General features: G+C 41.3%; 1 protein-coding gene across 1 annotated transcript in view; it reads left to right on the top strand.

Moving 5' to 3' along the window:
• The window catches only part of DCTD (dCMP deaminase), a 97,096-nt gene that overhangs the window by 8,019 nt on the left and 64,709 nt on the right, over window positions 1–24,368 (top strand). The window contains exon 3 of the mRNA XM_029581542.1: window positions 4,686–4,821. Within this exon, the coding sequence (XP_029437402.1) occupies window positions 4,686–4,821 (136 nt within the window). The remainder of the gene's footprint in view (window positions 1–4,685; window positions 4,822–24,368) is intronic.

The raw sequence follows: 24,368 nt of genomic DNA, 5'->3' as shown, positions 1-24,368 counted from the left end.
GTATGATTAAAACATAGCTGTCAATAATATAAAATAATGCAGTAATATAAAACAGCATTCAACAATCATAAGAGAGTCCCTTTGATCAATAGCCATTGAAACATAAATAAACATACTGTGTACCTACTGCATGCCAAAATTCTTCCATATTAGTTACCACACCTAAAAATAAATATATGGTAAAGTGAAGCAATAGAAGGATCCAGCTGTGAGCAGTCAGAAAGCCAAAGAGTTAAGTTTTTATACATTTTATGAAATTTGAAATAATTTGAAATTTATGAAATTTGAAATAATTTCTTCATTCCTAGGGGCAACTGGTTTCAAATAGTTGGAGCTGCTTAATTAAAAGCCCTTTCATGGGTCATAGTAAGACTAACTGTAGAGCAGACTATAATGTTGAATTGGAGTGTAAGATGGTAGATGTCGTCTACATAAACTAACTGGATCCTTTCCCATAATAACTAAAAAGACCCATGCACAATTTGAAAATACAGAGACCCATTGGGAGCCGATGAAGGTCATGCATAATAGGGGACATCTGATCTCTATAACATGCCATAGATATGCATACAGCTACATTCTGGGCCAGTTGGAGGCATTGTTAAGTGCTTCCTGGGTAAACCAACCAAAAGCCTATTATAGTAGTCTTTCTTGGTGAGCGCTAATGCCTGTATTTCTGTTGTTATCCAGAAAAGAGCTTGCCTGTTTTATCAGTCGCATCATAGGTTATCTAAAATTACCTCCAGACTTTTAGCCTGAAGCTTAATAGAAATTACAAGCTGAGTAGAAAGTAAGAATTATCCTCTATTTGGTTCTTTCTTTCCTATCCATATAATTTCTATTTATTTTTCTATTTGAGTTTGTAGGATGCTGAGGTAGAATCAGTTTTTAATAGTTGCCTTGCAAGCAATCTGCCTTTGTTGAGCAGACCTTGTAGACCCCAACACCGGCTCCCTCTAGAGTGTAAGGCTCGAGGGGACCCTGAGCAATGGAGGTGCTCCCTCCTCCTCCCCCCCCCCCCCCAGGAAGGGAAGAAGAAACTAGCGCCAACAGGTCTGCGCCCGCCCACTGATCACCCCTCAACTTGCCCTCCTACCACGCTGAGGGCTGAAGGATGCAGCAGCAATGCTGGGGATTGAGCGCGTCTGGCGCTCCGTTAATGAGGCCACGACACCAGCTCCCCCCAGAGCAGTAAGGCTCGAGGGGGTCCTGAGTAATGGAGGCACTCCCTTCTCCTCCTCCTCCTCCCCCCCCCCCCCCCCCCCAGGGAAGGGAAGAAGCAGCTGGTGCCAGCCGGTCTGTGCCCTCCTACCTTGCTGAGGGCTGAAGATCACAGAGACAATGCTAGATGCACGCGCACAAAGGAGTGCGCCCTAAAGTAACTACTTAAACACCCCCTTTACCAAACAGCTAATATAGTGGAGCCGATGTGCTCAATCCCCAGCGATGCCTCTGCATCCTTCAGCCCTCAGGGTGGTAGGAGGGCGGGTGCAGTACCTTATTGAAATCATCTCAGGATGAGGAATATACAGAAACCTTCGGGAAAACCTCAAAACACAAGCAAAGTAAAAGCGCAAAGTGGATCCATCCCATGATAAGTAACAACTTTCCTGTAATCTCATCCTGCCTAATGGTTACTCTACTATTACTAAATGTTCAATCACTGGCAAAGATATTGCCGATAGAAGGATGTAGCTCCTCTAGCAGATCATTTATCTTCTGCATTATCGAAACATGGCTGAAAAACAAAGATAATGTTCTTTTAAATCAAATTGATCACCCCAGACAGACTTAAAGGTGGAGGTTTATTAATAATCAGTTAAAAAAAATAACTTAAACTTAAACCTTACAAAGTTGAGATTAATCCTCCCTACGAGGTGGCAATACTGAAATCACCACAACTAAATGTCTGTATGGTCTATTGCCCACCTGGAACACTCCAAAATGACTGCTTATCTCTAATTGAAATTTTCACTAAAGCGCTTCCAACACCTGAATCTACACTAATCATAGGAGACTTTAACCTACATATAGATAGTGTTTTAAACCCCTGGCTATGAAGACCAATAAAGACCAGCCTTAAAAGTCAAAACAGCGAGAAGTTTATTTATAAAGAAGTGCGTCTTTTCTTTAGGAGCAGCAGGCATTACAAGCAAAGGATGCAAGCCTTTCATCACTAAAGTCCTAGAAAAAGCAGTGTTATCCCAAATTAGCCACCTAGAAGACAATATTCTATACCTAAACCAATTTGGATTCAGAAAACTTTACTCAACAGAAACTCTACTTATTTCCTTAACTGACCCTGAGTACTACAGGGGTTTGACAACGATGAATCCTATATTCTGATACTAATTGATCTAACAGCAGCTTTTGATACCATAGACCATACCCTGCTATGCCATCAGAAGAGAAAAATTGGAAAGATGGAAATGTTCTCAAATGGTTCTCTTCTTTTCTAGAAGATAAGTCACCTCAAGTCAAACTGGGCAATCTCATATCTGACACCTTCCCAATCAATACAGATGTCACCCAGGGTTCAGCACTTTCAGCCACATTATTCAATATTTATATGTTGCCCCTGTGTACATTATTAGCGGAACTAGGAAACAACTCTTTCTTATATGCAGATGACATACAATTCTACATCCCATTCGACAAATCATTTGAAAAAAACTGCATTGACTCAGTTTATGTTGTATTGCCTTCATATATGTAGACAATCTCAGCTAAAACTAACACTAAACACCAAAAAAAAACAAATTGTGGGTTAAGGAGAAATTCCTCTATTGTCAAACCGCCAACCTTCAGATCAAGTACAGGACCTAGGAATACAGATCGATGAGAACTTTTACAATAAAAAAAAAGCACATAAGCAAACTAATTAAAACAGGATACTGCAAGTTGAGAATATTACACCGGCTGAAACCATTACTAAAATTACAGGACTTCCCCACTGTTTTACAAACACTAATATTTTCAAATATAGATTACTGCAACTCTCTATTCCTAGGCCTACCTTCAGGACTATTAAAACCACTACATTTACTACAAAATGCCTCAGCTAGACTCTCTTTCTAGGGACAAGGAAATTTGACCACATCCCCCCCTCGCTGACTGGCTTCTTGTACAATCCAGAATTCATTATAAAATATTAACTCTAATTTTTAATATCATCAACAACATTAACCTTTGCTTAATTGAAGTGACACTTCAACCATACACACCGCAGTGAGCCCGCAAAACAATGGACTTCTAAATGTGCCTACACCACAGAGTACACATTTAACACAAATAAGAGACTGAATGTTTTCCACAGTGGCCCCAAGCTGTGGAATTCTCTACAAGAGACATTATGTCTGAGAACAGAGAGAAACAATTTAAAAAATGAACTGAAAACATGGCTCCTCCAGAAATACTTATGATTAAACTTAAAATATCAATAAGCTGAAAGCCTCACTATAAAAAAAAATAAAAATCATAGATATTAGTAGAATGAGCAATAAGTATTGAGCGATGTAAAGTGCAACATGACAACTTACTGATTAATACGTGAAGAATAATGAAATGAAAATTAAGGATTACAAACTATTATCATAGCCTACTAGTTAACATATACTTGATGTTGTGTTGACCTAGAATATATATTTGCTGTTGTGACAGTCCAGAATATGAATGCTGATTTTGTAAACCGTTGTGATCTTCTTTTGGAATGACAGTGTATATGAAACGCCTAAATTAGTAAATTTTATATTTTTACAAATTTATTTATCAGCTGACCAAGCAGCATCATATACAAACTGAAGTGTCATCAAGAGGATAGAACTTTGAGGAACTCCTCAATGTCACTGGGATTGTTGGGAACAGAAAGTATCCAGACACACATTGTGTCTGATCTTACACGTATGATGATAACCAGTTAAGCACTTTTCCACCTACACTCTGGGATCTCAGCTTCCCTAGTAAAATAGAATACTTGATTTGTATCACATGACAATTTTAAGATCCAGAAGGATCAGCAAGCTATTATTCCCTTTGTCTCTGTCAAGATGAGGGTCATTGGACAGAATCAACAAGATGGTCTCAGTGGCATGGCCCTGTCTGAACTCGGACTGGTAAGGATTTAAGCAGCTGTTGTTTTCCCCCCAAAAATGTAGCAGCTGATTTATTACTGACTTCTCAATTGTTTTACCTAAGAATGTTAGATTGGCAAAAATCTATAATTATTGTAGTCTTTGGGTCCACACTTGGTTTCCACAGGAAGGGGCATGTTGCAGCTGATTTTGAAAGTACCCAGGAGCAGATATTGGTCGGGTGATGCATTCATTCACTCTCTGTCTAGCCTAATCATGGTGAAGGAGCATGAATCCAGCAAGCAGGATGTTGGCCACATAATAGCTAAAAGATTTTCCACAACTTTTATTGTTAAATAAATGAAACCATATAATGAAATGTGATATTCAAAGAATTTACCAGCCCTGTATAACTGTCAGGATTTTTGACTCTCCAGCTTTCAAATTGATAGACATACTCTTTGAAAAGTATGTCTATTTCCCTTAGAAAATATTAGCAGTGTATTGGGGAAAGTTAATGAAGTGGCTATTAACTAATAAACCAGTTGGAGAAAGATTACTCTTCTGTAGTATGCATAATAATTTGTGACACACAGTATCTCTTTTCTGCTTTAGGTTGGTGCCTGCATTGTGAATCCAGAAAACAAGATTGTGGGAATTGGGTACAATGGCATGCCCAATGGTTGCAGTGATGATGCACTACCATGGGGAAGAACAGCATCAGATAAATTGGATACAAAATACCCTTATGGTATGTACATAACTGCACCAGACTGAAAGATTCTCCAGAATGGTTTATATATTGGAGATTTACAGGTTTAATAAGACTGAAGATGAAAGTATGTGATTACATCAAACTTGTAATTTACCTTTAACAAGTGCAACGTTTACCATAACACTTATTTATTTATTTATTTATTTATTTATGGTTTCTAAATAGTTACACAAAAATCTTGAGATTCAAAAAACACAAGTATGCAAGGTATTATATCAACATTAAGTAAAAAAAAAAAATGCAAAATACCAGTCTCAATATTCCAAAAGGGAAGGAAGCAAGGTCAAAGGAGCAATTATAAGAAAATGTGAAACATAGGAAAAGAAAAAAAAAACAGAGACAGATAAGCATGTTGTAAATATTCAATTAAGTGACTAGGTGAGCATCCAGATCTGACCTCAACTGCGTGGGATAAAAAATATAAATTTAGAATTTAAATGAATGAATATACATTTATAGGGAAAATGAAGAATAAATATAGCGTCAAGGGAATTAACCTTTCAGGGGAACAGATGTAACTGCTGCACTATTGTCCTGGTTTTCTATAGCATTAAATGCTATGTTTGTGATGCACCTATAAGTTTCTCAAGCAGGCTGGGTAAGGCCCACAAGAATACTGCAGAGTGTGACAATCTCCTTGGGTTAGTACCTAACAGACGGGCCGATATAATAAAAATGCTGTGCGCACGATTCTGTATTTAAATGAGGCCCGGCGGTAAAAATAGGCAAAAGGAGGCGCTAGAGACACTAGCGCGTCCCTAGCGCCTCCTTTTGGAGCGAAGCGGCGGCTATCAGCGGGTTTGACAGCCGACGCTCAATTTTGCCAGCGTCGGTTCTCGAGCCCGCTGACAGCCACGGGTTCGGAAACCGGACGCCGGCAAAATTGAGTGTCCGGTTTTCGACCCGACAGCCGCGGGCCGACTTCAAATTTTTTTTTTTTTTTTTTTTACTTTTTTTTACCCTTCGGGACCTCCGACTTAATATCGCCATGATATTAAGTTGGAGGGTGCACAGAAAAGCAGTTTTTACTGCTTTTCTGTGCACTTTCCCGGTGCCCGAAGAAATTAGCGCCGACCTTTGGGTCGGCGCTAATTTCTGAAAGCAAAATGTGCGGCTTGGCTGCACATTTTGTTTTCTGAATCGCTCGGGAATACCTAATAGGGCCATCAACATGCATTTGCATGTTGCAGGCGCTATTAGGTTCGGGGATTGGACGCGCGTTTTCGGCCCCTTACTGAATAAGGGATAACGCTAGCGCGTCAAACGCGCGTCCAATGGAGCGCACTGTACTGTATCGGCCCGAGAGTAAACCAGGGTAGCAGGCTCAGCTGTCTTAGAGCTGATGAGTTCTTTATTGGCAGTAGCCCTGCTCAAGGTATTAATTACTCAAGGTGTGGCTCAGATGTTGCTCAGGTGCAATGCCCTTCAGTAAGGGCATATTGGGCAAATGTTTTGGGAAATTCTGTAATAGATCCTTAAAGGTTTTCAGAACTTACTTGAGCTATGAAGAGAGTAGTAATTAACTTCAGCTGCAGGGCACATGTGAGGTTAATGCTTCAGGCAAACTGCCTGACCACACCCTTTACTAATCAAGGGTAACCTGGCCTTCAAGGCATTTATTCAGAGTCTGCAGCATATAAGAAATGGTAAGGCTCAGGAAGTGGAGCCAGAAGAAATATGAGTGCTGCAGGCTCCTCTTAAAGGGTTTGGGGAGCAGTTTGCATCCCTGCAAATTCCCCTTAGGTAGTAATGCTCAGCCTATGGAGCAAATCGGTTCAGATCTGCAAACTCCTCATTAATGATATTTTGGCTATAAAGCAAACAGGTTAGACCTGTATACTCCTCTTGATTGATAATGTTCTAGCTATGACACAAGCTCAACCCTGCATGCTCCTTTTGAATAAAAATGATCTGGCTATGGATTAAGCAGGTTTAGCCCTGGCTTTAAATGTTAATACCCTGGCTGTGAAGCAAGCAGGTGGTATCCCTGCAAACGTTTCTTCAGAGATGATGAGGCCATGGTGCTCCTAGGTCAAACACCACTATGGGTTAAGTTTGCCAGCAGGATCATCCTTCCAGGACCTATCCTGGTTGTGTCCTTGGAAGATTATCTCAGTACCCTATGGGATCTGTGGAGCCTCCAGGGAGCAATGGCTAACCCAGGTTCCTGGGGTGGAGTCTGGGAGCCTCTGTAGAGTGGTTCCTGGAGGTTCATGAACCTAGCAGCCTAGGTTTCTGAGCCTCCAGGAAAAAATATAGGAAAACAAATAGGAGTCTGTAGTTATTCTCTCTCTCTCTCTCTCTCTCTCTCTCTCTCTCTCTCTCTCTCTCTCTCTCTCTCTCTCTCTCTCTCTCTCTTTGCCCCCTCTCCTTCCCCAACCTCTATCTACCAGGAACAGAAGTAAGTAGAAGCCCTGTCTGTTTATCAGTAGGCGGGGCTGCCAGGGGGTGGTATGTAATGTTGAGCCATTTGTTTTTTCCCATGGGAAGAAGAGAGTTCAAAGATGAACTGTCTGACATTGTTCTATGTCTGCTGTGATATGCCCATGGCTGAGAGTGCTTATTTACTGAGGGGAAGGGGAAGCCCAACTCCCTCATGGTAGTGCTGGGTTTTTGTTATCTGGGGGCACTACAGTCATAAGTGCAAGCTTGCATTATGTGCAGAAAGTGCCTTGTAATATAATACCACTGTGAGATTCACTAAGTTCAGACTGAGCAAACGTGGTTTGTTACATATAAAACGTGCCCGGTTACATATTTCCTACCTTGGTTACGATCAGCTTTTCATGAGAAGCAAAGGTCTGTTCAGATCTCAGCAGCAGTAGCTGTCAAGGAACTTTTAAAATTCACATTGGAATCTCTTGACATACCTAACATAGAACAGATGAACTGTTCTTCATACTTGGTGCCCAAAATAGGGTAGACTGCCTCTAAGGCTACCACACGAGGAATCAAGGAGGCAATAGCATTGGCCTACCTATTATTGGGATAGCATGTCCTGGTAATACCTTGAGCTCACTGTATAAGGACACAAGCCTCAGCCTCGCTGGAAGAAACCAGCAAGGCAGCGGCATGGTCATCCTTGCACCTTCTTGAATACCATAAATTGGTCACACAATCCAAATTAGTTGCTGCCTTCGAGGTAAGGATTGGTAAGGCAGCCCTGTCTTCCCTAGCAAGGGGAAGCTTTGGTAAGTCCCAGTCATAATGACTGGTCTGGCAGGATAATAAGGAAGGTAAAACTATACGTACTTAAAAATATACTATCCTTGAATACTTCTAGACCAGTCAAGATCCTGCCCAGAAAGACAAGGGTGAAGAAAGTACGGGGGACTAAGAGCATCAAGTGAGGTGCAACTGACAGCACCCTTCTGCTGCTGCCTAGATGCTTCCCTTATCTTAAACCATGAGGAATTAACTGTAATGAGTGTGAGCGAATTACAAAACTAAGAGTTCCTTGGACTGGAAGCATGGAGGTTAAAACAAAATGAAACATGACAATTTATAATGTACTGATTTTAAATCTATTAGTTTAATATATTAATAAAGATGTATTAGCTGTTAATATTAGCTAACTGGTCCCAATACCCCGTAGTATATGTTCAAGAATAGGGATAAAAGGGGATTTCTAGTGGTCACAGTGCTTTGGCAGTAGGCTACTGATCTTATCTAGGGCCACATCTCCTTTATAGCTCTGAGTGAGGTAAGAAAATGGCGTGTCCTCTGTCTCCATTAGCTGTGGAGGAAGGAAATCCCAATTATAATGACTGGTCTAGCAGTATTCAAGAAAACTATAATATTAGATACGTGCAATTTTACCTTCTTACGTAGACTACTAACCTTTGCTTTCATGCTATATTTTCTGCTTTTGCACCATGTGGTAAGATTTGTTGCTCTTCTCCCTTATCCTGAAATTCATTTGTTTCTCTGTCTTGTGGGTGATGGAGCACAAACTACCTACCTTTTTTTTTTTTTTTTCTATTTTGCAGAGAGACCACACGCTGTAAATTTGAGACATTTTGGTTTCTTTTCCATTGAACTACACTTTGAAATGTATTTATTTATTTAGAAATTTTATATACAGTCATTCCAACTCAAGATCACAACAGTTTACAAAATAACATTTATTATAATAGAAAACAAATTGGACACATTTCAGGTGCAGTATTCTATTACAATCAAGACCACTTATTAAAATGTGACGTACATATTACAGAGACCATATCTAACAGCTAATATTAATAGCTAATACATCTTTATTAATATATTAAACTAATCGATTAAAATCAGTACATTATAAATTGTCGTGTTTCATTTTGTTTTAACCTCCTTGCTTCCAGTCGAAGGAGCTCTTAGTTTTGTAATTCACTCACACTCTCATTACAGTTAATTCCTCATGGTTTAAATTATAGTTTTTCATCATTCTTAATACTGGGGTTCTCTTTCTGTCTCTCTCTTTTTTTTTTTTTTTTTTTTTTGCAATTAACATTTTATTAGATTTTAAGAGGTTACAACGCATTTACAATCAAGTTATGACAATACCAAAAACATGCAATAAACACAAGTAGTTGGATCGATGTAAAACAGGACTTTATTGAATCTTGCCCGACTCCGGCCGAGTTTCGGCCGAAGAATACTAGAATTATATTTGTATGGACATAATACATCATAATGTCTTGTTAGTGGCTAACTCTATTTATGTTAATGGGATAGCACATTTGAGTTGATATTACAATTTATTATTTTTAATTATCACATACATTTTTACTTTTTATTTTTTATTATTTATATAATATTTTGTTACTTCATTTTACTTGTCTCAATTTTATATGTATGTGTGTACTTTTATTCATTTATACTAGCCCCTGAGGCAGCTCTTCGAGCGAAACTCGGCCGGAGTCAGGCAAGATTCAATAAAGTCCTGTTCTACATCGATCCAACTACTTGTGTTTATTGCTGTCAGCCACCTTGGATCAATTACCGGTTTGTTTTCTTGGACCAGTGCCAAAAACATGAGAAAGTGGCTAACACCCAACCCATTCCTCCCCCCTCCCATCCGTTTTCTACTAAGATTCAGATGACTTAATAAACTATAGGCTTCCAGTCTAAGTAAACAAAGATGAGTGTGATAAGAATACAAAATAAAGTAAAAATGACAATCTCTGAGTAGGGTAACATTTATGTAGTGACGGTCTAACTTTGCATATAATGTCCATGATTAAGCATAGTTGAGAAGAAAAGAGTGCACCTGATAGTCAAATAGAACACCCATTATTGTAAATTCGACTTGATGTCGCTATGTATCCCGAACTGATAGCGGTTTCCAAGTTTTATAAAAAAAAAAAAAATGCAAGGTGATCATTCTTAACTGATGTGAGACAATCTAAGTGTTGTATGGCATATACATGACCCGAAACATCTGCCATTTCAGGTACTTTCTCCGATTTCCAACAGGAAGCGATTTGTGAGGCACATAGCAATGAACACCTGGAGACAGAATCTTTGATGTATATTTGATAGCCCAGGGACAGGTAAATTAAGTAAGAACATAAGAAAATGCCATACTGGGTCAGACCAAGGGTCCATCAAGCCCAGCATCCTATTTCTAACAGTGGCCAATCCAGGCCATAAGAACCTGGCAAGTACCCAGAAACTGTCTATTCCATGTTACCATTGCTAATGGCAGTGGCTATTCTCTAAGTGAACTTAATCGCAGGTAATGGACTTCTCCTCCAAGAACTTATCCAATCCTTTTTTAAACACAGCTATACTAACTGCACTGACCACATCCTCTGGCAACAAATTCCAGAGTTTAATTGTGCGTTGAGTAAAAAAGAACTTTCTCCGATTAGTTTTAAATGTGCCCCATGCTAGTTTCATGGAGTGCCACCTAGTCTTTCTACTATCCGAAAGAGTAAATAACTGATTCACATCTACCCATTCTAGACCTCTCATGATTTTAAACATCTCTATCATATCCCCCCTCAGCCGTCTCTTCTCCAAGCTGAAAAGTCCTAACCTTTTCTTACCTCATAGGGGAGCTGTTCCATTCCCCTTATCATTTTGGTAGCCCTTCTCTGTACCTTCTCCATTGCAATTATACGTAGTATTCAAGGTGCGGTCTCACCGTGGAGCGATACAGAGGCATTATGACGTTTTCCGTTTTATTCACCATTCCCTTTCTAATAATTCCCAACATTCTGTTTGCTTTTTTGACTGCCGCAGCACTCTAAACCGACGATTTCAATGTGTTATCCACTATGACGCCTAGATCTCTTTCTTGGGTTGTAGCACCTAATATGGAACCCAACATTGTGTAATTATAGCATGGGTTATTTTTCCCTATATGCATCACCTTGCACTTATCCACATTAAATTTCATCTGCCATTTGGATGCCCAATTTTCCACTCACAAGGTCTTCCTGCAATTTATCACAATCTGCTTGTGATTTAACTACTCTGAACAATTTTGTGTCATCTGCAAATTTGATTCTCACTCGTCGTATTTCTTTCCAGATCATTTATAAATATATTGAAAAGTAAGGGTCCCAATACAGATCCCTGAGGCACTCCACTGTCCACTCCCTTCCACTGAGAAAATTGTCCATTTAATCCTACTCTCTGTTTCCTGTCTTTTAGCCAGTTTGCAATCCACGAAAGGACATCGCCACCTATTCCATGACTTTTTACTTTTCCTAGAAGCCTCTCATGAGGAACTTTGTCAAACGCCATCTGAAAATCCAAGTATACTACATCTACCGGTTCACCTTTATCCACATGTTTATTAACTCCTTCAAAAAAGTGAAGCAGATTTGTGAGGCAAGACTTGCCCTGGGTAAAGCCATGCTGACTTTGTTCCATTAAACCATGTCTTTCTATATGTTCTGTGATTTTGATGTTTAGAACACTTTCCACTATTTTTCCTGGCACTGAAGTCAGGCTAACCGGTCTGTAGTTTCCCGGATCGCCCCTAGAGCCCTTTTTAAATATTGGGGTTACATTTGCTATCCTCCAGTCTTCAGGTACCATGGATGATTTTAATGATAGGTTACAAATTTTTACTAATAGGTCTGAAATTTCATTTTTTAGTTCCTTCAGAACTCTGGGGTGTATACCATCCGGTCCAGGTGATTTACTACTCTTCAGTTTGTCAGTCAGGCCTACCACATCTTCTAGGTTCACCGTGATTTGATTCAGTCCATCTGAATCATTACCCATGAAAACCTTCTCCATTACGGGTACCTCCCCAACATCCTCTTTAGTAAACACCGAAGCAAAGAAATCATTTACATGTTTAAATTAATTATTAACTTGTCCTTTCTCTTCTTTCTCCGCCAAGTTCTAATCACCCTGTTATATGTAACTGCCTTTTCCGCACCATTGTTTTAGTTTATGTTTACAATGCACCCCTGTTTTATGTGAACCAGCATGATGGGACTGCGCTCTCGAATGCCGGTATATAAAAACCTGAAATAAATAAATAAATAAATTTAATCTTTTCGCGATGGCCTTATCTTCTCCAAGTGCCCCTTTAACTCCTCGATCATCTAACAGTCCAACTGACTTCCTCACAGGCTTTCTGCTTCGGATATATTTTAAAAAGTTTTTACTGTGCGTTTTTGCCTCTACAGCCAACTTCTTTTCAAATTCTCTCTTAGCCTGTCTTATCAACGTCTTACATTTAACTTGCCAACGTTTATGCTTTATCCTATTTTCTCCTGTTGGATCCTTCTTCCAATTTTTGAATGAAGATCTTTTGGCTAAAATAGCTTCTTTCACCTCCCCTTTTAACCATGCCGGCCCTTTTTTCACTTTAAATTTATTGTATATGATTGTTTTGGCAAACGGTGAAAAGTATACTATAAAGTGAGCTTGGCAATACCTTTTGTGATTTTTGCATTTAGAGCGGACAGGTTCGCAGTACTGCTCTTTGCAATCTGTTAGTGTTGTTTTTAACAACATAAGCAATGTTGATGATATTGCTTATTTTGTTTCTAAACTGAAACAAAATTCACAATTAAAAAAAAAAGTTTAGTGTGCATTAATTTGGTTTAGTGTGCTCTAAATGGGAGGAAAAAAAGACTTAATGAAACACAAAAGAAAACAAAAAAAGGGGGGGGGGGACGACAAACTGAACATTTTATCGATATGCACCCCTAGTACTGACACTATTAGTAATGTCGTGGGTTTTTTTTCTCCTTTTACCATGTGTCTGGTTTTTTTGCATAAAGTTTTTTTATCATGTGAAATTGTAATGTCTCTCCTCCCAAGGTTCTCTGTTTGCTGCCTCTGTTAAGGCCGTCTCAGAGGACTGATCCACCCCTGCCCTTCGCAGACACACAGGTTTCCACAGTCATCCATATCCACCATACAGTACACAATCATACACCACCTCTTCCAACCACCCATCCCACCCTCTGTGAAAACAACTTGGTAATAAAATACTGCCTGCCCCTCTAGTCAGTACAGAGGAACAAGCTATGAGGTCACGGTTATAGGGCGTTTGGGTGACCTGCCCCCGCACAAAGCCGAAACATCCAGCATATGTCTTAAAGCTTTTAAGGGCCAGTGTCCTGTTTCTCCATCTGTGTAGGGCAGATCATTTACCATAAATCCCCACATTGGGAAAGTAGCTCACTCCTGCACCAGAGCCTTCTTCGGAAGATGCGTGGCAATTGCTACAATAGTATCATGGTGAAAATCTCCTTCAAGTGTCCATTAATTCTTAATGCAAAGTTCCAGAAATGCCCTGCTTATTCTTAGGATAAGCAGCTTGGAATCTGTCTACCCCTTGGGATCCTGCCAGGTACTTGTGACCTGGTTTGGCCACTGTTGGAAACAGGATACTAGGCTTGATGGACCCTTGGTCTGACCAGTATGGCAAGCCTTATGTTGTTATGATCATGCTGTGACAGCTTGGAAAATCCTGAAACAGTGGTTGGGCTAAATGGAGCAGCTTCATGCTTCCGTATAGTACCTTATAGAGGCAGTGGAATGGTTGCAGACCCTTTCAGTCGAAAGTGGAGTTCTTCAGGGCCACTCCACCAGTGAAGGCCAGCAATCCCATCCTGGCATGTCATCCCCAGAACCTTGATTGCCATTTCCAGAAAAATGTGGTGGTAATAGGGACAGGTTGTGGGGCTTCCTGTATTAGTGCAATTTATGGTTTCACCTAAATCTGCACTTGCACCCGTCAGCATCACTTAAGGTGAGGTTTATGATAACACTTTCTGAAGTGATTTGATCCAGTCTTGAATCAAGTAAACACATTCCTGAATGCCCTGCCCCAGGCCTTCAGTGACCCAGATTGCGTTCAGTTGGCAGAAAGTAAGATCCTGGGGCTCTCCAGGGCTTTCACAATGTAACTGAGTATGCCATGGAGTTCAATTAGTTGGTGGATGATTTGGATTGGAATACATACTCACTTCTGGTAGGGTTTGGTGGCCTACATCATGGATGAACTGGCTGAACTAGACACCCCCCCCCCCCGCCAGCCTAGAAGCCTTGCTCACTTTATGTACAAGAATTGAGAGAGGCGTCAAGAGAGGGAAAGAGTGCTGCAAACCCTGAAAGGTTGCCCCTATGAACAGACAGTTTCCCTTTGTAAAGCCCATGCTGGCCGAGGGCATGAAATGTCACTTTTGTGAGGAGAGAAAAAGTGGCACTGTCAATAAGGTTTGTCTCTCTATTGAGGTCTTTCAGGGCATTTTTTAAATTCCTACAGCAGCAGACCTCAGATTCAAACACATCCCTAGGAGGAAAATACAGACTTCCTGCCCCAGTAGAGGGAATGGGTCAGGAGATTAATTATCCCTCTGAGTTTCAACACTGCTCTGGGAATGTCTCTCTCATGTCACTATTCCAGTCAAACTGTCCTGGGAAAATAACAGATAACATACTGTAGCCATAATGGACTCTGACAAATCTGTTTTGTTTTTTGGACCTCACGTTTACTCTTCAACACCAGGCCCTCATATGATCTGCTCAGTTAAGTTTTATAGAGATGAGTCATTTTAATATTTAACTGTTTTATTTTGTTGTATGATGTTTTGTAAAGAAAATGTTTTATGAATGTATTCTTGTAATCCGCTCTGGATTGATAATTGGAAGTAGCAGAATATAAGAAGGAGTGGAGGAATAGCCTAGTGGTTAGAGCAGTGGGCTAAGAACCAGGAGACAAGGGTTCGAGTCCTGCTGTTGCTCCTTGTGACCTTGGGCAAGTCACTTTACCCTCCTTTGCCTCAGGTGAAACTTAGATTGTAAGCCCTCTGGGGATAGGGAAGTACCTCCAGTACCTGAATGTAATCCACTTTGAAGCGCTGAAAAAAGCATAATCAGAAACTAAATAAGAGATTTTAAATAAATAAATGAATATGACAGAAGGGATTAAGTATCATGTTAGAAGCCATTTTCTTATCTCTTGTGATAACAACTATACATGACCACCAGGAAAACCTTGTTTTTGATCTCATCAGAATGCCACATTTCCCAGTTATTCTCAGTCTTCCATAGCTGGAAAGACATGAGGTGCACATAAATGTCAGCAGAATAGTATGCCCAATGAAGAAGTCTAGGAAGCAGGGTTTAAAGAAGAGAATCCTGGTCTTCTGTGTAGTCTGGCATTCAATGATAGAATTGGACATTTGATGGAAACATATGCAGTATACCAAAATGTTTTTGACAAAAAGAGCTGACGCTCTCTCCCCCACATAGATCATATGACTGCCCAATAGATTTACTGTCGGGGCAGAATCCCTTTTGTAAGAACCTATTCTTTATCAGAGCCAGCAGTGAAAGTCCTTTGGGAATATCTAAAGGAAAACTAGCAGAAAAGATTCATTTGACATCACTAGCAGGTTTGCCCATCTTTTTCATACCCAAGAAGGATCATTCTCTACAGTCTTGCATTGATTATAGAGCATTGAACACCATAATGATTGGTAACTGCTACCCCCTGCCTCTTATTAATGAACTATTGTAATGCCTTCAGGTAGCTCAAATATTCGCTAAGCTCGATTTGAGGGAGCATATAATCTTGTCTGGATTAGAGAGGGAGATGAATGAAAGACAGCTTTTCAAACATGCTGAGGCCACTTTGAATACCTCTTGATGCTATTTGGCTTAAATGTTCTTGCTATGTTCCAAAGCCCGGTGAACAAAATATTTTGTGACGTGTCCGACCAGAGCGTAGTTATCTACCTGGATGACATCTTGGTATCTACTGAAGATCCAGTGGAGTATGATCAGCAAGTCTGTCAAGTCCTGGACTGTCTCCAGAAACACACATTGCATACCAAGCTCGAGAAATATGAATTCAGCAAGGGATCAGTGGAATTCTTGGGACACAGAATTTTGCCCAAAGGAATGTCAATTGACCCCAGGAAAGTTAACTCAGTGGCCTAATGATCTGTCTCAAAAAAACATTAAGGAAATCCAATGTGAACTTTCTTCAATGTTTTATCCTGGGCTTTTCCAAATGTATAGCTCCTGAAAAAAGAGATCCTTAAGAGGGAACTCTTTCAAGTGGACTCATGAATAGCAATTAGCATTTGATCATCTGAAGAAGGCCTTTACGACGGCCCCGATCCTAGTACACCAAGATGCACAGTAACCATTTATAGTGGAGGCTGATATATTGAGGGTGGCTATTGGGGGCTATACTATTGCAGAGAAGGGGACCTAAAGACCTCCTTTATCCATAAATTCATAAACTTACAGCTACTGAAAAGAATTATTACATTTATGACAATGCAAGACTGTAGGGAATGATCAATGCAAGACTGTAGGGAATGATCCTTCTTGGGTATGAAAAAGATGGGCAAACCTGCTGGTGATGTTAAATTAATCTTTTCTGTTAGTTTTCCTTTAGATAAGCAAGCCTTCCCAGACTCAAACTAATGCCCTCACCTTCAACATATTTAAAACAGGCAGCTCAACTCCATCTCTTTGTAAATAGTTTTAGCCGTTACTAATCTCTTCCTTTATTTCCCTCTTCTCCCAGTTCATCAGTCCTTGTTATTTGTAACTGCTTTTTCCTGCACGATAATTCCAGTTTGATGTCTATATTGCACTCCTGTTTATATGTAAACCAGCATGATGTGATTGTATCATGAATGCAGGTATATAAAAACCTTAAATAAATAAATAAATGACTAGGAATGGCCTTTGAGGAATGGTGTCAGTTTCTGGAAGGAGCCTGCAAACAAGTCCAGGTTTTCACTGACCATAAGAATTTAGAATTCTTGAAGACTACTTGCAAAATGAATTCCAAGCAAGCTTGATGGTCTCTCTTCTTTTCGTGGTTTGTTTTTAACATTCTGACCAAGTTCCATGAACATTAAGGCAGATACTCTGTCCTGGAGAGAAAGGGAAGAACCTGCAGAACAAGAAGCTCCCACCACAATTTTTTGACTGGAGAATTTCGCATTCAGAACTAGAAGTTCTGATTTGATAGACGTAATACATGGGAACTTGCAGCATGATGAGTTTGAACAGCGTGGCTGCAGGGATTGAAAAATGGAGAAAAGGATACTATTTGAAGCCAGCGAGAAACTTTTCTTTTTAGAAAGGATTGACTCTATTTACCAGAAAGTATTACATTTGGAAGCCATTCGAAACAGCCATGATTCTCCATTGGCAGATGATCATGGTTGCCACAAAATTAAAGAATAATTTTGATGGAGCTGCATAACTGAATGTTACCTTTTGTGAAGTATGCTCCCAAAATAAGGTGCCATGTCGTAGTCGTCCTGGACTGATTGTGCCATTATCAGTACCCTCAAGACCATGGGAATTGGTATCAATGGACTTTATTACTGATCTGACACCTTCACAAGGGAAGACTGCAATTCTAGTAGTTGTGGATTCATTTGATATGATGGCCCATTTAATATCCACTACAGGTCTTCCCTCTTCCCACCAAACAGCAGATCTGCTAGTTCACAATCTGCCATCTCTTATAGTCTCAGAACAAGGCTCCCAGTTTGTTGCACGTCCATTTGTCGTCAGCATATTACCCGCAATCTGATGGACAGACAGAATGACTAAATCAGACTCTAGAGCAGCGTCTCCGCTACTTCTGCAGCTTTTATCTGATGAACTGGATGCAGTTACTCCCTATGACAGTGTTTGCATATGTCTGAGCATTTAGCAACTAAGACCTACCCATCCTTTGTAAGTTATGGTCATCCTCATTTCCACCAGGAGAGGCTTAACAGTCTAGGGTCCCTGCAGTAGCACAGTGGATCAATGCTTTAACAGAATTACATGTGCAAGTCTAAAGAGAATTGGAATGGGCTAAGAATTTGCAGAAGAAATTCATGGATAGATGACACGAGGAAGTTCCCCATTTTACAGTAGGAGACAAGGTATGGGTCTCCACCAGGCATATAAGGGGCAAGAGATTGCCACGGAAGCTTGAACAGGAGAGGTTTATGGGATCCTACTTAAGAACATAAGAAATTGCCATACTGGGTCAGACTAAGGGTCCATCAAGCCCAGCATCCTGTTTCCAACAGAGGCCAAACCAGGACACAAGAACCTGGCAAGTACCCAAACACTAAGAAGATCCCATGCTACTGATGCCAGTAATAGCAGAGGCCATTCCCCAAGTCAACTTGATTAATAGCAGTTAATTGGCTTTCTCCTCCAAGAACTTAGCCAAACTTTTTTTAAACCCAGCTACACTAACTGCACTAACCACATCCTCTGGCAACAAATACCAGAGCTTAATTGTACGTTGAGTGAAAAAGAATTTTCTCCGATGTGCTATTTGCTAACTTCACGGAGTGCCCCCTTGTCCTTCTATTTTCCGCTCAAGACCTCTCATTATTTTAAAGATCTCTATCATATCCCCTCTCAGCCGTCTCTTCTCCAAGCTGAACAGCCCTAACCTCTTCAGCCATTCCTCATAGGGGAGCTGTTTACAAAATTTAAGAGTAGATATGCTGTCTCTTTTCAAGATATGGGAGATAACATATTCATGAAAGAAGTTCTTATTTGTGAATTAGTTATTGAAGCCTGAACCTAACACAGTGGTGATCATCCTGGGGGTGCAGACACATCATAGGGCTAGAAAAGACAGCCAGCTTTGCTTTAGTGCCAGCAGTACTTGAAGCAGCCAATAAAAGCAAGTTTGCTTACCGTAAACGGTGTTTCTGTAGATAGCAGGATGAATTAGCCATGCTGTCATGGGATCTGTCAGTCAGGTCCAGGAGGCGGAGCTTGTCAAAGCAGAGATCAGAGCTTTGCTCTCTGCGGCTGTGCGTATGTTCCCGCGCAGGAAAGTAACGGAATCTCCTCAGTCTGTGATTAAGCCTTAGTGTAGTTGAAGACTTGGTGACTGCCAGGGAGGAGGGTGGGTCAGCATGGCTAATTCATCCTGCTATCTACGGAAACACCATTTACCCTAAGCAAACTTGCTTTTTCCCGTCGCTAGCAGGGCTGAATTAGCCATGCTGTCAAGGGAGTCTCAAGCTCCCGATCACGTTGTTTTGATATATATGTTTGTACATGATCTTTTACAGTGGGGCACTCACTGTGGACAGGAGGATAGAGATTGCAGGATTGCTTGTCCTATCTTCGCTTTCGTGGCTGCTTGTTGATCTAGGCAGTAGTGAGATGTGAAGGTATGGAGCGATGACCATGAAGCTGCCTTGCAAATGTCTATGGGTTGTACATTCTTAAGGTGTGCCAATGAGGCTGCTATTGCTCTGACTTGGTGAGCTTTCGGCTCTGAATGTAGTTGTAGTTTCTGTTTATGGTAACAGAATTTGATGCACCTTGCTATCCAGCTGGAAATGGTGCGTTTAGCCACTGGTAATCCAGGAGCCTTTGGGTCAAAGGAGACAGAGTTGAGAAACATGGGAGTCGGAGTTTGTCCTTTCTTTGTAGTATGTTAAAGCTCTTTTACAATCTAGTGTGTGCAGTAGTTTTTCCCTATCATTTGCATGAGGTTTAGGGAAAAAGGTGGGTAATTCCATGGTCTGATTGAGATGGAATTGGGAAACCACTTTTGGTAGGAAGGATGAGTGAGTTCGGAGAACTACCTTTTGGGATGAAATTGCAAATAAGGAGAATAATGGACTAAGGCCTGCAATTCACTAACTCTTCATGCTGATGTCACTGCAACCAAGAATACCACTTTCCATGTGAGATATTTAATATGTGCCGAGTCCATGGGTTCAAATGGGGAAAGCATGAGCTGTTCCAGAACTATGTTGAGGTTCCATGGAACTGGAGGCTTAGAGATCGGAGGACGAATGTGAGTTAGCCCCTTAATGAAGCGAGATAGTAAGGGGTGATTGGATATAGGAATATTGTTAACTGGTCTATGATATGCCCCTATGGCACTAAGATGAACTCTGATGGATGATGTTGCTAGACCAGCTGTATATAGTGTATGAAGATATTCAATGAGCAACTCAGGTGAGCAGTCCAATGGTGGTACACTTTTGGAAATGCACCAGGTAGAGTAACGTTTCCATTTATAGCTATAATTTTTTCTTGTTGAGAGTTTCTTGGATTCTAACAAGATGAATTTTGCCGAGGTGGAAACTCCCTGTTCTGTTAGAAGGAGCCTCTCAATCTCCATGCTGTCAAGTGGAGAGATGAGTGTAGCGGGTGTAGAAGCGTCCCTTGATCTTGGCAAAGAAGATCCTGGCGATTCGGTAATCGAATTGGATCCATGATGGATAGTTGGAGAAGGAAACTGTACCACAGTTGCCTCGGCTAAGCCGGGGCTATGAGTATCAGTTGAGCTTTGTCTGCTATGCATTTTTGAATTGTCCTTGTTATGAGTGGTATGGGAGGAAAGGCGTATAGAAGGCCTGTCGTCCACGGGATGAGGAAGGCATCTTGAGCGATCCTGAATTGGCTTGGTCTTATCAAGCAGAATTTGGGAACTTGAGCATTGATCTCAGTTGCAAAGAGATCTATTAAAGGTGTCCCCCACTGCATGAATACGTCTTGGGCTATTTCTGTGTTGAGTGCCCATTCGTGAGGATGAAAGATGTGACTTAGCTTGTCCGCTCTTGTGTTTCCAACTCCTGGTAGGTAAGTTGCCTGGAGATGTATGCAATTTCGGTGAGCATGTTCGAAGATTGTCAAGGTCTCCTTGCAAAGGGACCATGAACTGGACCCTCCTTGTATGTTGATGTAAAACATCGCGACTTGATTGTCCGTGTATATCATGACCCTGCGTCCTTTCAGGTGGTCTTGGAATACTCGTAATGCATTTCGAATCGCTCTGAGTTCCAATAAATTTATTTGCAGGTTCTGTTCTGAGATTGTCCATAACCCTTGTGTCTCGTAAATCTCGAGGTGTGCACCCCAGCCCTTGCGAGACACGTCTGTGTTTAATACTGCGTTGTGAGGAGGGGAACTGAACAATGCTCCCTTGGATAGGGTGGAGTCTAGGAACCACCATGTTATATCTTTTCTTATTTCTGCGGTCAATGATAACTTCTTTGTCATTGGTTGCGAGTGCTGTTTCCATTGACGTTTCAAGCCCCATTGCAGGCATCTCATGTGTAGCCTGGTGTTGGGAACCATGACATTCGCCGCTGCCATGTGGCTGAGGACTACTAAAACCTGTCTCGCTGAAGGCCTCCGAGTATGGTTCAAGGTATGTAACAGAAGACGGAAATGTGATATTCTATCGCTTGGTAGGTATGCCCTGTTGCGCGTAGTGTCCAGGCATGCTCCTATGAACTGTAACTGTTGTGTTGGTTGTAGGTGTGATTTCTGAAAATTGATCACCAATCCTAATTCTTGCAAGCATTGTATCACTCTATGGAGGTGCTCGAGTAAGATGTTTGGAGTTGGGGCGATTATCAGCCAATCGTCCAGATATGGAAAGATGGTTATACCTTGTTGTCTGAGATGAGCCACCACCACTACCATGCATTTGGTGAACACCCTGGGTGCAGCCGATAGTCCAAAGAGTGTTGATGCCTGTAGTGAAAGCATAGGTAACGCCACGAGGATGGATGGATTGGAATGTGTGTGTAAGCATCCTTCAGGTCGATTGAACACATCCAATCGTTGGTTTGAATCAGAGGAAGGATTGATTTCAATGATACCATTTTGAATTTCTCTTTGGTGAGAAATTTGTTCAATTCCCTTAGATCTAGGATGGGGCGAAGGCCACCCGACTTCTTGGGTATGAGGAAGTATGGGGAATAAAATCCTACTGATTAGGTCCTCCAAAACCTATTGATCGGATGTTATTCTCTCCCAGGCTGTCAGGCAGGAATGAATCCTGCCGGGTGGTGCTTGATGTGGTGGTGGTGGCTGGGTAACTAAAAAGATGAAGTCGCTTTCACTGCAGTAGCTGGCTGTTGTGCCTGCTGTCTCTGGTTTCGTGGTTTACCTCTACGTTGGTTTGAGGTATTCTGTTGTGGAGCAAGACGCTGGTACACAGGGTAAGCCTGTGTATGAAAGGACTGGTAAGATCTGTAGGGTCTCCTGGCATATGATTGCCTACGAGTAGATCCAATATAATGACGTGTGGTTGAATAGTTAGGATGTGATGTTAATGATTGCACTGCTAGAGCTTCTTCCTTCAGTTTACCCACTGTGTCCTGAAATCGTTCTCCGAACAGGTTATCTCCTGTACATGGGAGGTTTGTTAGTTTTTCGTGCAAATCTTCACGTATCGAACTTGAGCGTAACCATGCTAGTCTGCGGGCTGGAATGGCTGTTGCCGATGCCCTAGATGTTGTTTCATATGCTTCATAGATTGACCTCAAAAGGTGTCGAGAACACTCTTCCATGTCATGAAGAGGCGGAGGTATCTGATCCGCAGTCGAGGAACGCATACCTTTTATAGCTTGTATGCACTCATATATGTATTGTATTGATGGTGCATAATTCGGGCATTCAACATTGAGTTATGGTATATTTTCCTACCAAACTCATCCAAATATTTGTCTTTGCCTGGTGGTATGAGGAATGTGACTTTGTTTTCTTAAATCTTTGCATCGCCGACTCTACTACAATTGAAGCATGAGGTAATTGTGGTACAGAGTACGGTGATGTTTTCCTCATATGGAATTTTATGTCTGTTTTTCTGGAAACCGCTGCGATTGCGTAAGGTGTTTCCCAGGATTTCTGTAAGACTGAATGCAGGAGCTCTTGTGGGGGAAGAGATGTTGGTTCCCCTGGAGTGTCAAAAACTTTTAGGAGACCAAGGGTTTCTGACCTAGGGTCTGTCTCTTTTTGGACCTCTAGATGCAGTATTCTTCCCAATTTTTCTAGAACTTTTGGGTATGTAAGGTCTTCCGGAGGGGAATATGGCTCCTGAGGTTGTTCTTGCGGATCCGATGGGAATCCCGTAGATGATGATGGGGATGTTTGCGGTGAAGGAGAATCAAAGGATGTATCCTGTTTATAATTTGGTGAAGCTGGTCAGTTTGCTATGGGAGATGTCGGAGGCTCCACAGACTGTTCTCTATTAGTCTGCGTCTTATGTTCCGGAGAACTGTCAGCAGCAATATTAGTCATTTTGAATGATGACTGAAGAGTTTCATAAAAACCTGCTAAGGATTGGGACAATTGATAAAATGCCTCTTTTGTACGAGGGGGGCATTATTGTACGATCATCTGGTTCTTGTGACTCATGTGCTTTAGGGTGCATTGGAGTGTTCTGAGGTAAAGTAGTGTATACTTTATGGTCTTTCTGTTTTTTGTTGCATATTATGTCCCTCAAATCCTCTGAAGCTGTAGAAGCGGTAGAGGAAGCAACTTGTATTACCTCTCTGTGGGAGAAGGTATTTGAAGTTGGTATATGAGATGATTTAGAAGTTGGAAGGGCTTACTTCCCATGTTGCACTCCTCTTTGCCGATTTTTTTTTTTTGTGGTGTAAGTGTCGTGAGTGCTTATGATAATAGTGTGACGACGAGTCTGTATGACTTCTCCGTGAAGACAGTGATCGTTTTCTACGTTTTATTGTAAACTCTGTCGAATTATCTCTTGAAGAAAGGGAAGTACCTGAATGAGGTGAGGTCATTGATCGAGAGGCTGAAGAAGACCTGTGCGAGGGTCCACGTCTTCATTTCAACTCATTTTGTAAGACATAAGATGGGTGCTCATGTGTCTTATGCGCGGATTTGGATTTATGCGTGGATCTAGACTTGAGTGTATATCTTTCTGTTTCCGTACGCGGAAGAGTAATCGGCGTGATGGCACCGTGCGCATAGATATGGTTGGCGCCGGGCACACAGGTGGTGTCGGCGCCATGTGACGCGCCGATGTCTTTGGCGCCCTGCGCACAGAAATCTGCGCCGTGCGTGCAGGGTCCTTTGGCGTCGTGCGCAGAAGTGTCTTCGGCACCATGCGCATAGAAATGTTGTGCGCTGATACTTCTTCAGGCGCCGAAGTGTTATGCGCCGACACTTTTGTATGCACATAAGGCGCCTTAGGCGCAGAAGTTTTATGCGCCGAGATTTTTGGCGCCAATGTGTCCTGCGCCAGCGATTCTGGCTCTTTGGATTTTTGAAAATCCGATGGCCTTTGTCGGCTT

This window comes from Rhinatrema bivittatum, chromosome 1, assembly GCF_901001135.1.
Source record: "Rhinatrema bivittatum chromosome 1, aRhiBiv1.1, whole genome shotgun sequence".
In the NCBI taxonomy this organism is placed as follows: Eukaryota; Metazoa; Chordata; class Amphibia; order Gymnophiona; family Rhinatrematidae; genus Rhinatrema; species Rhinatrema bivittatum.
The sequence above is the reverse complement of the archived record's forward strand: the minus strand, read 5'-3'. Positions and strand labels throughout refer to the sequence as shown.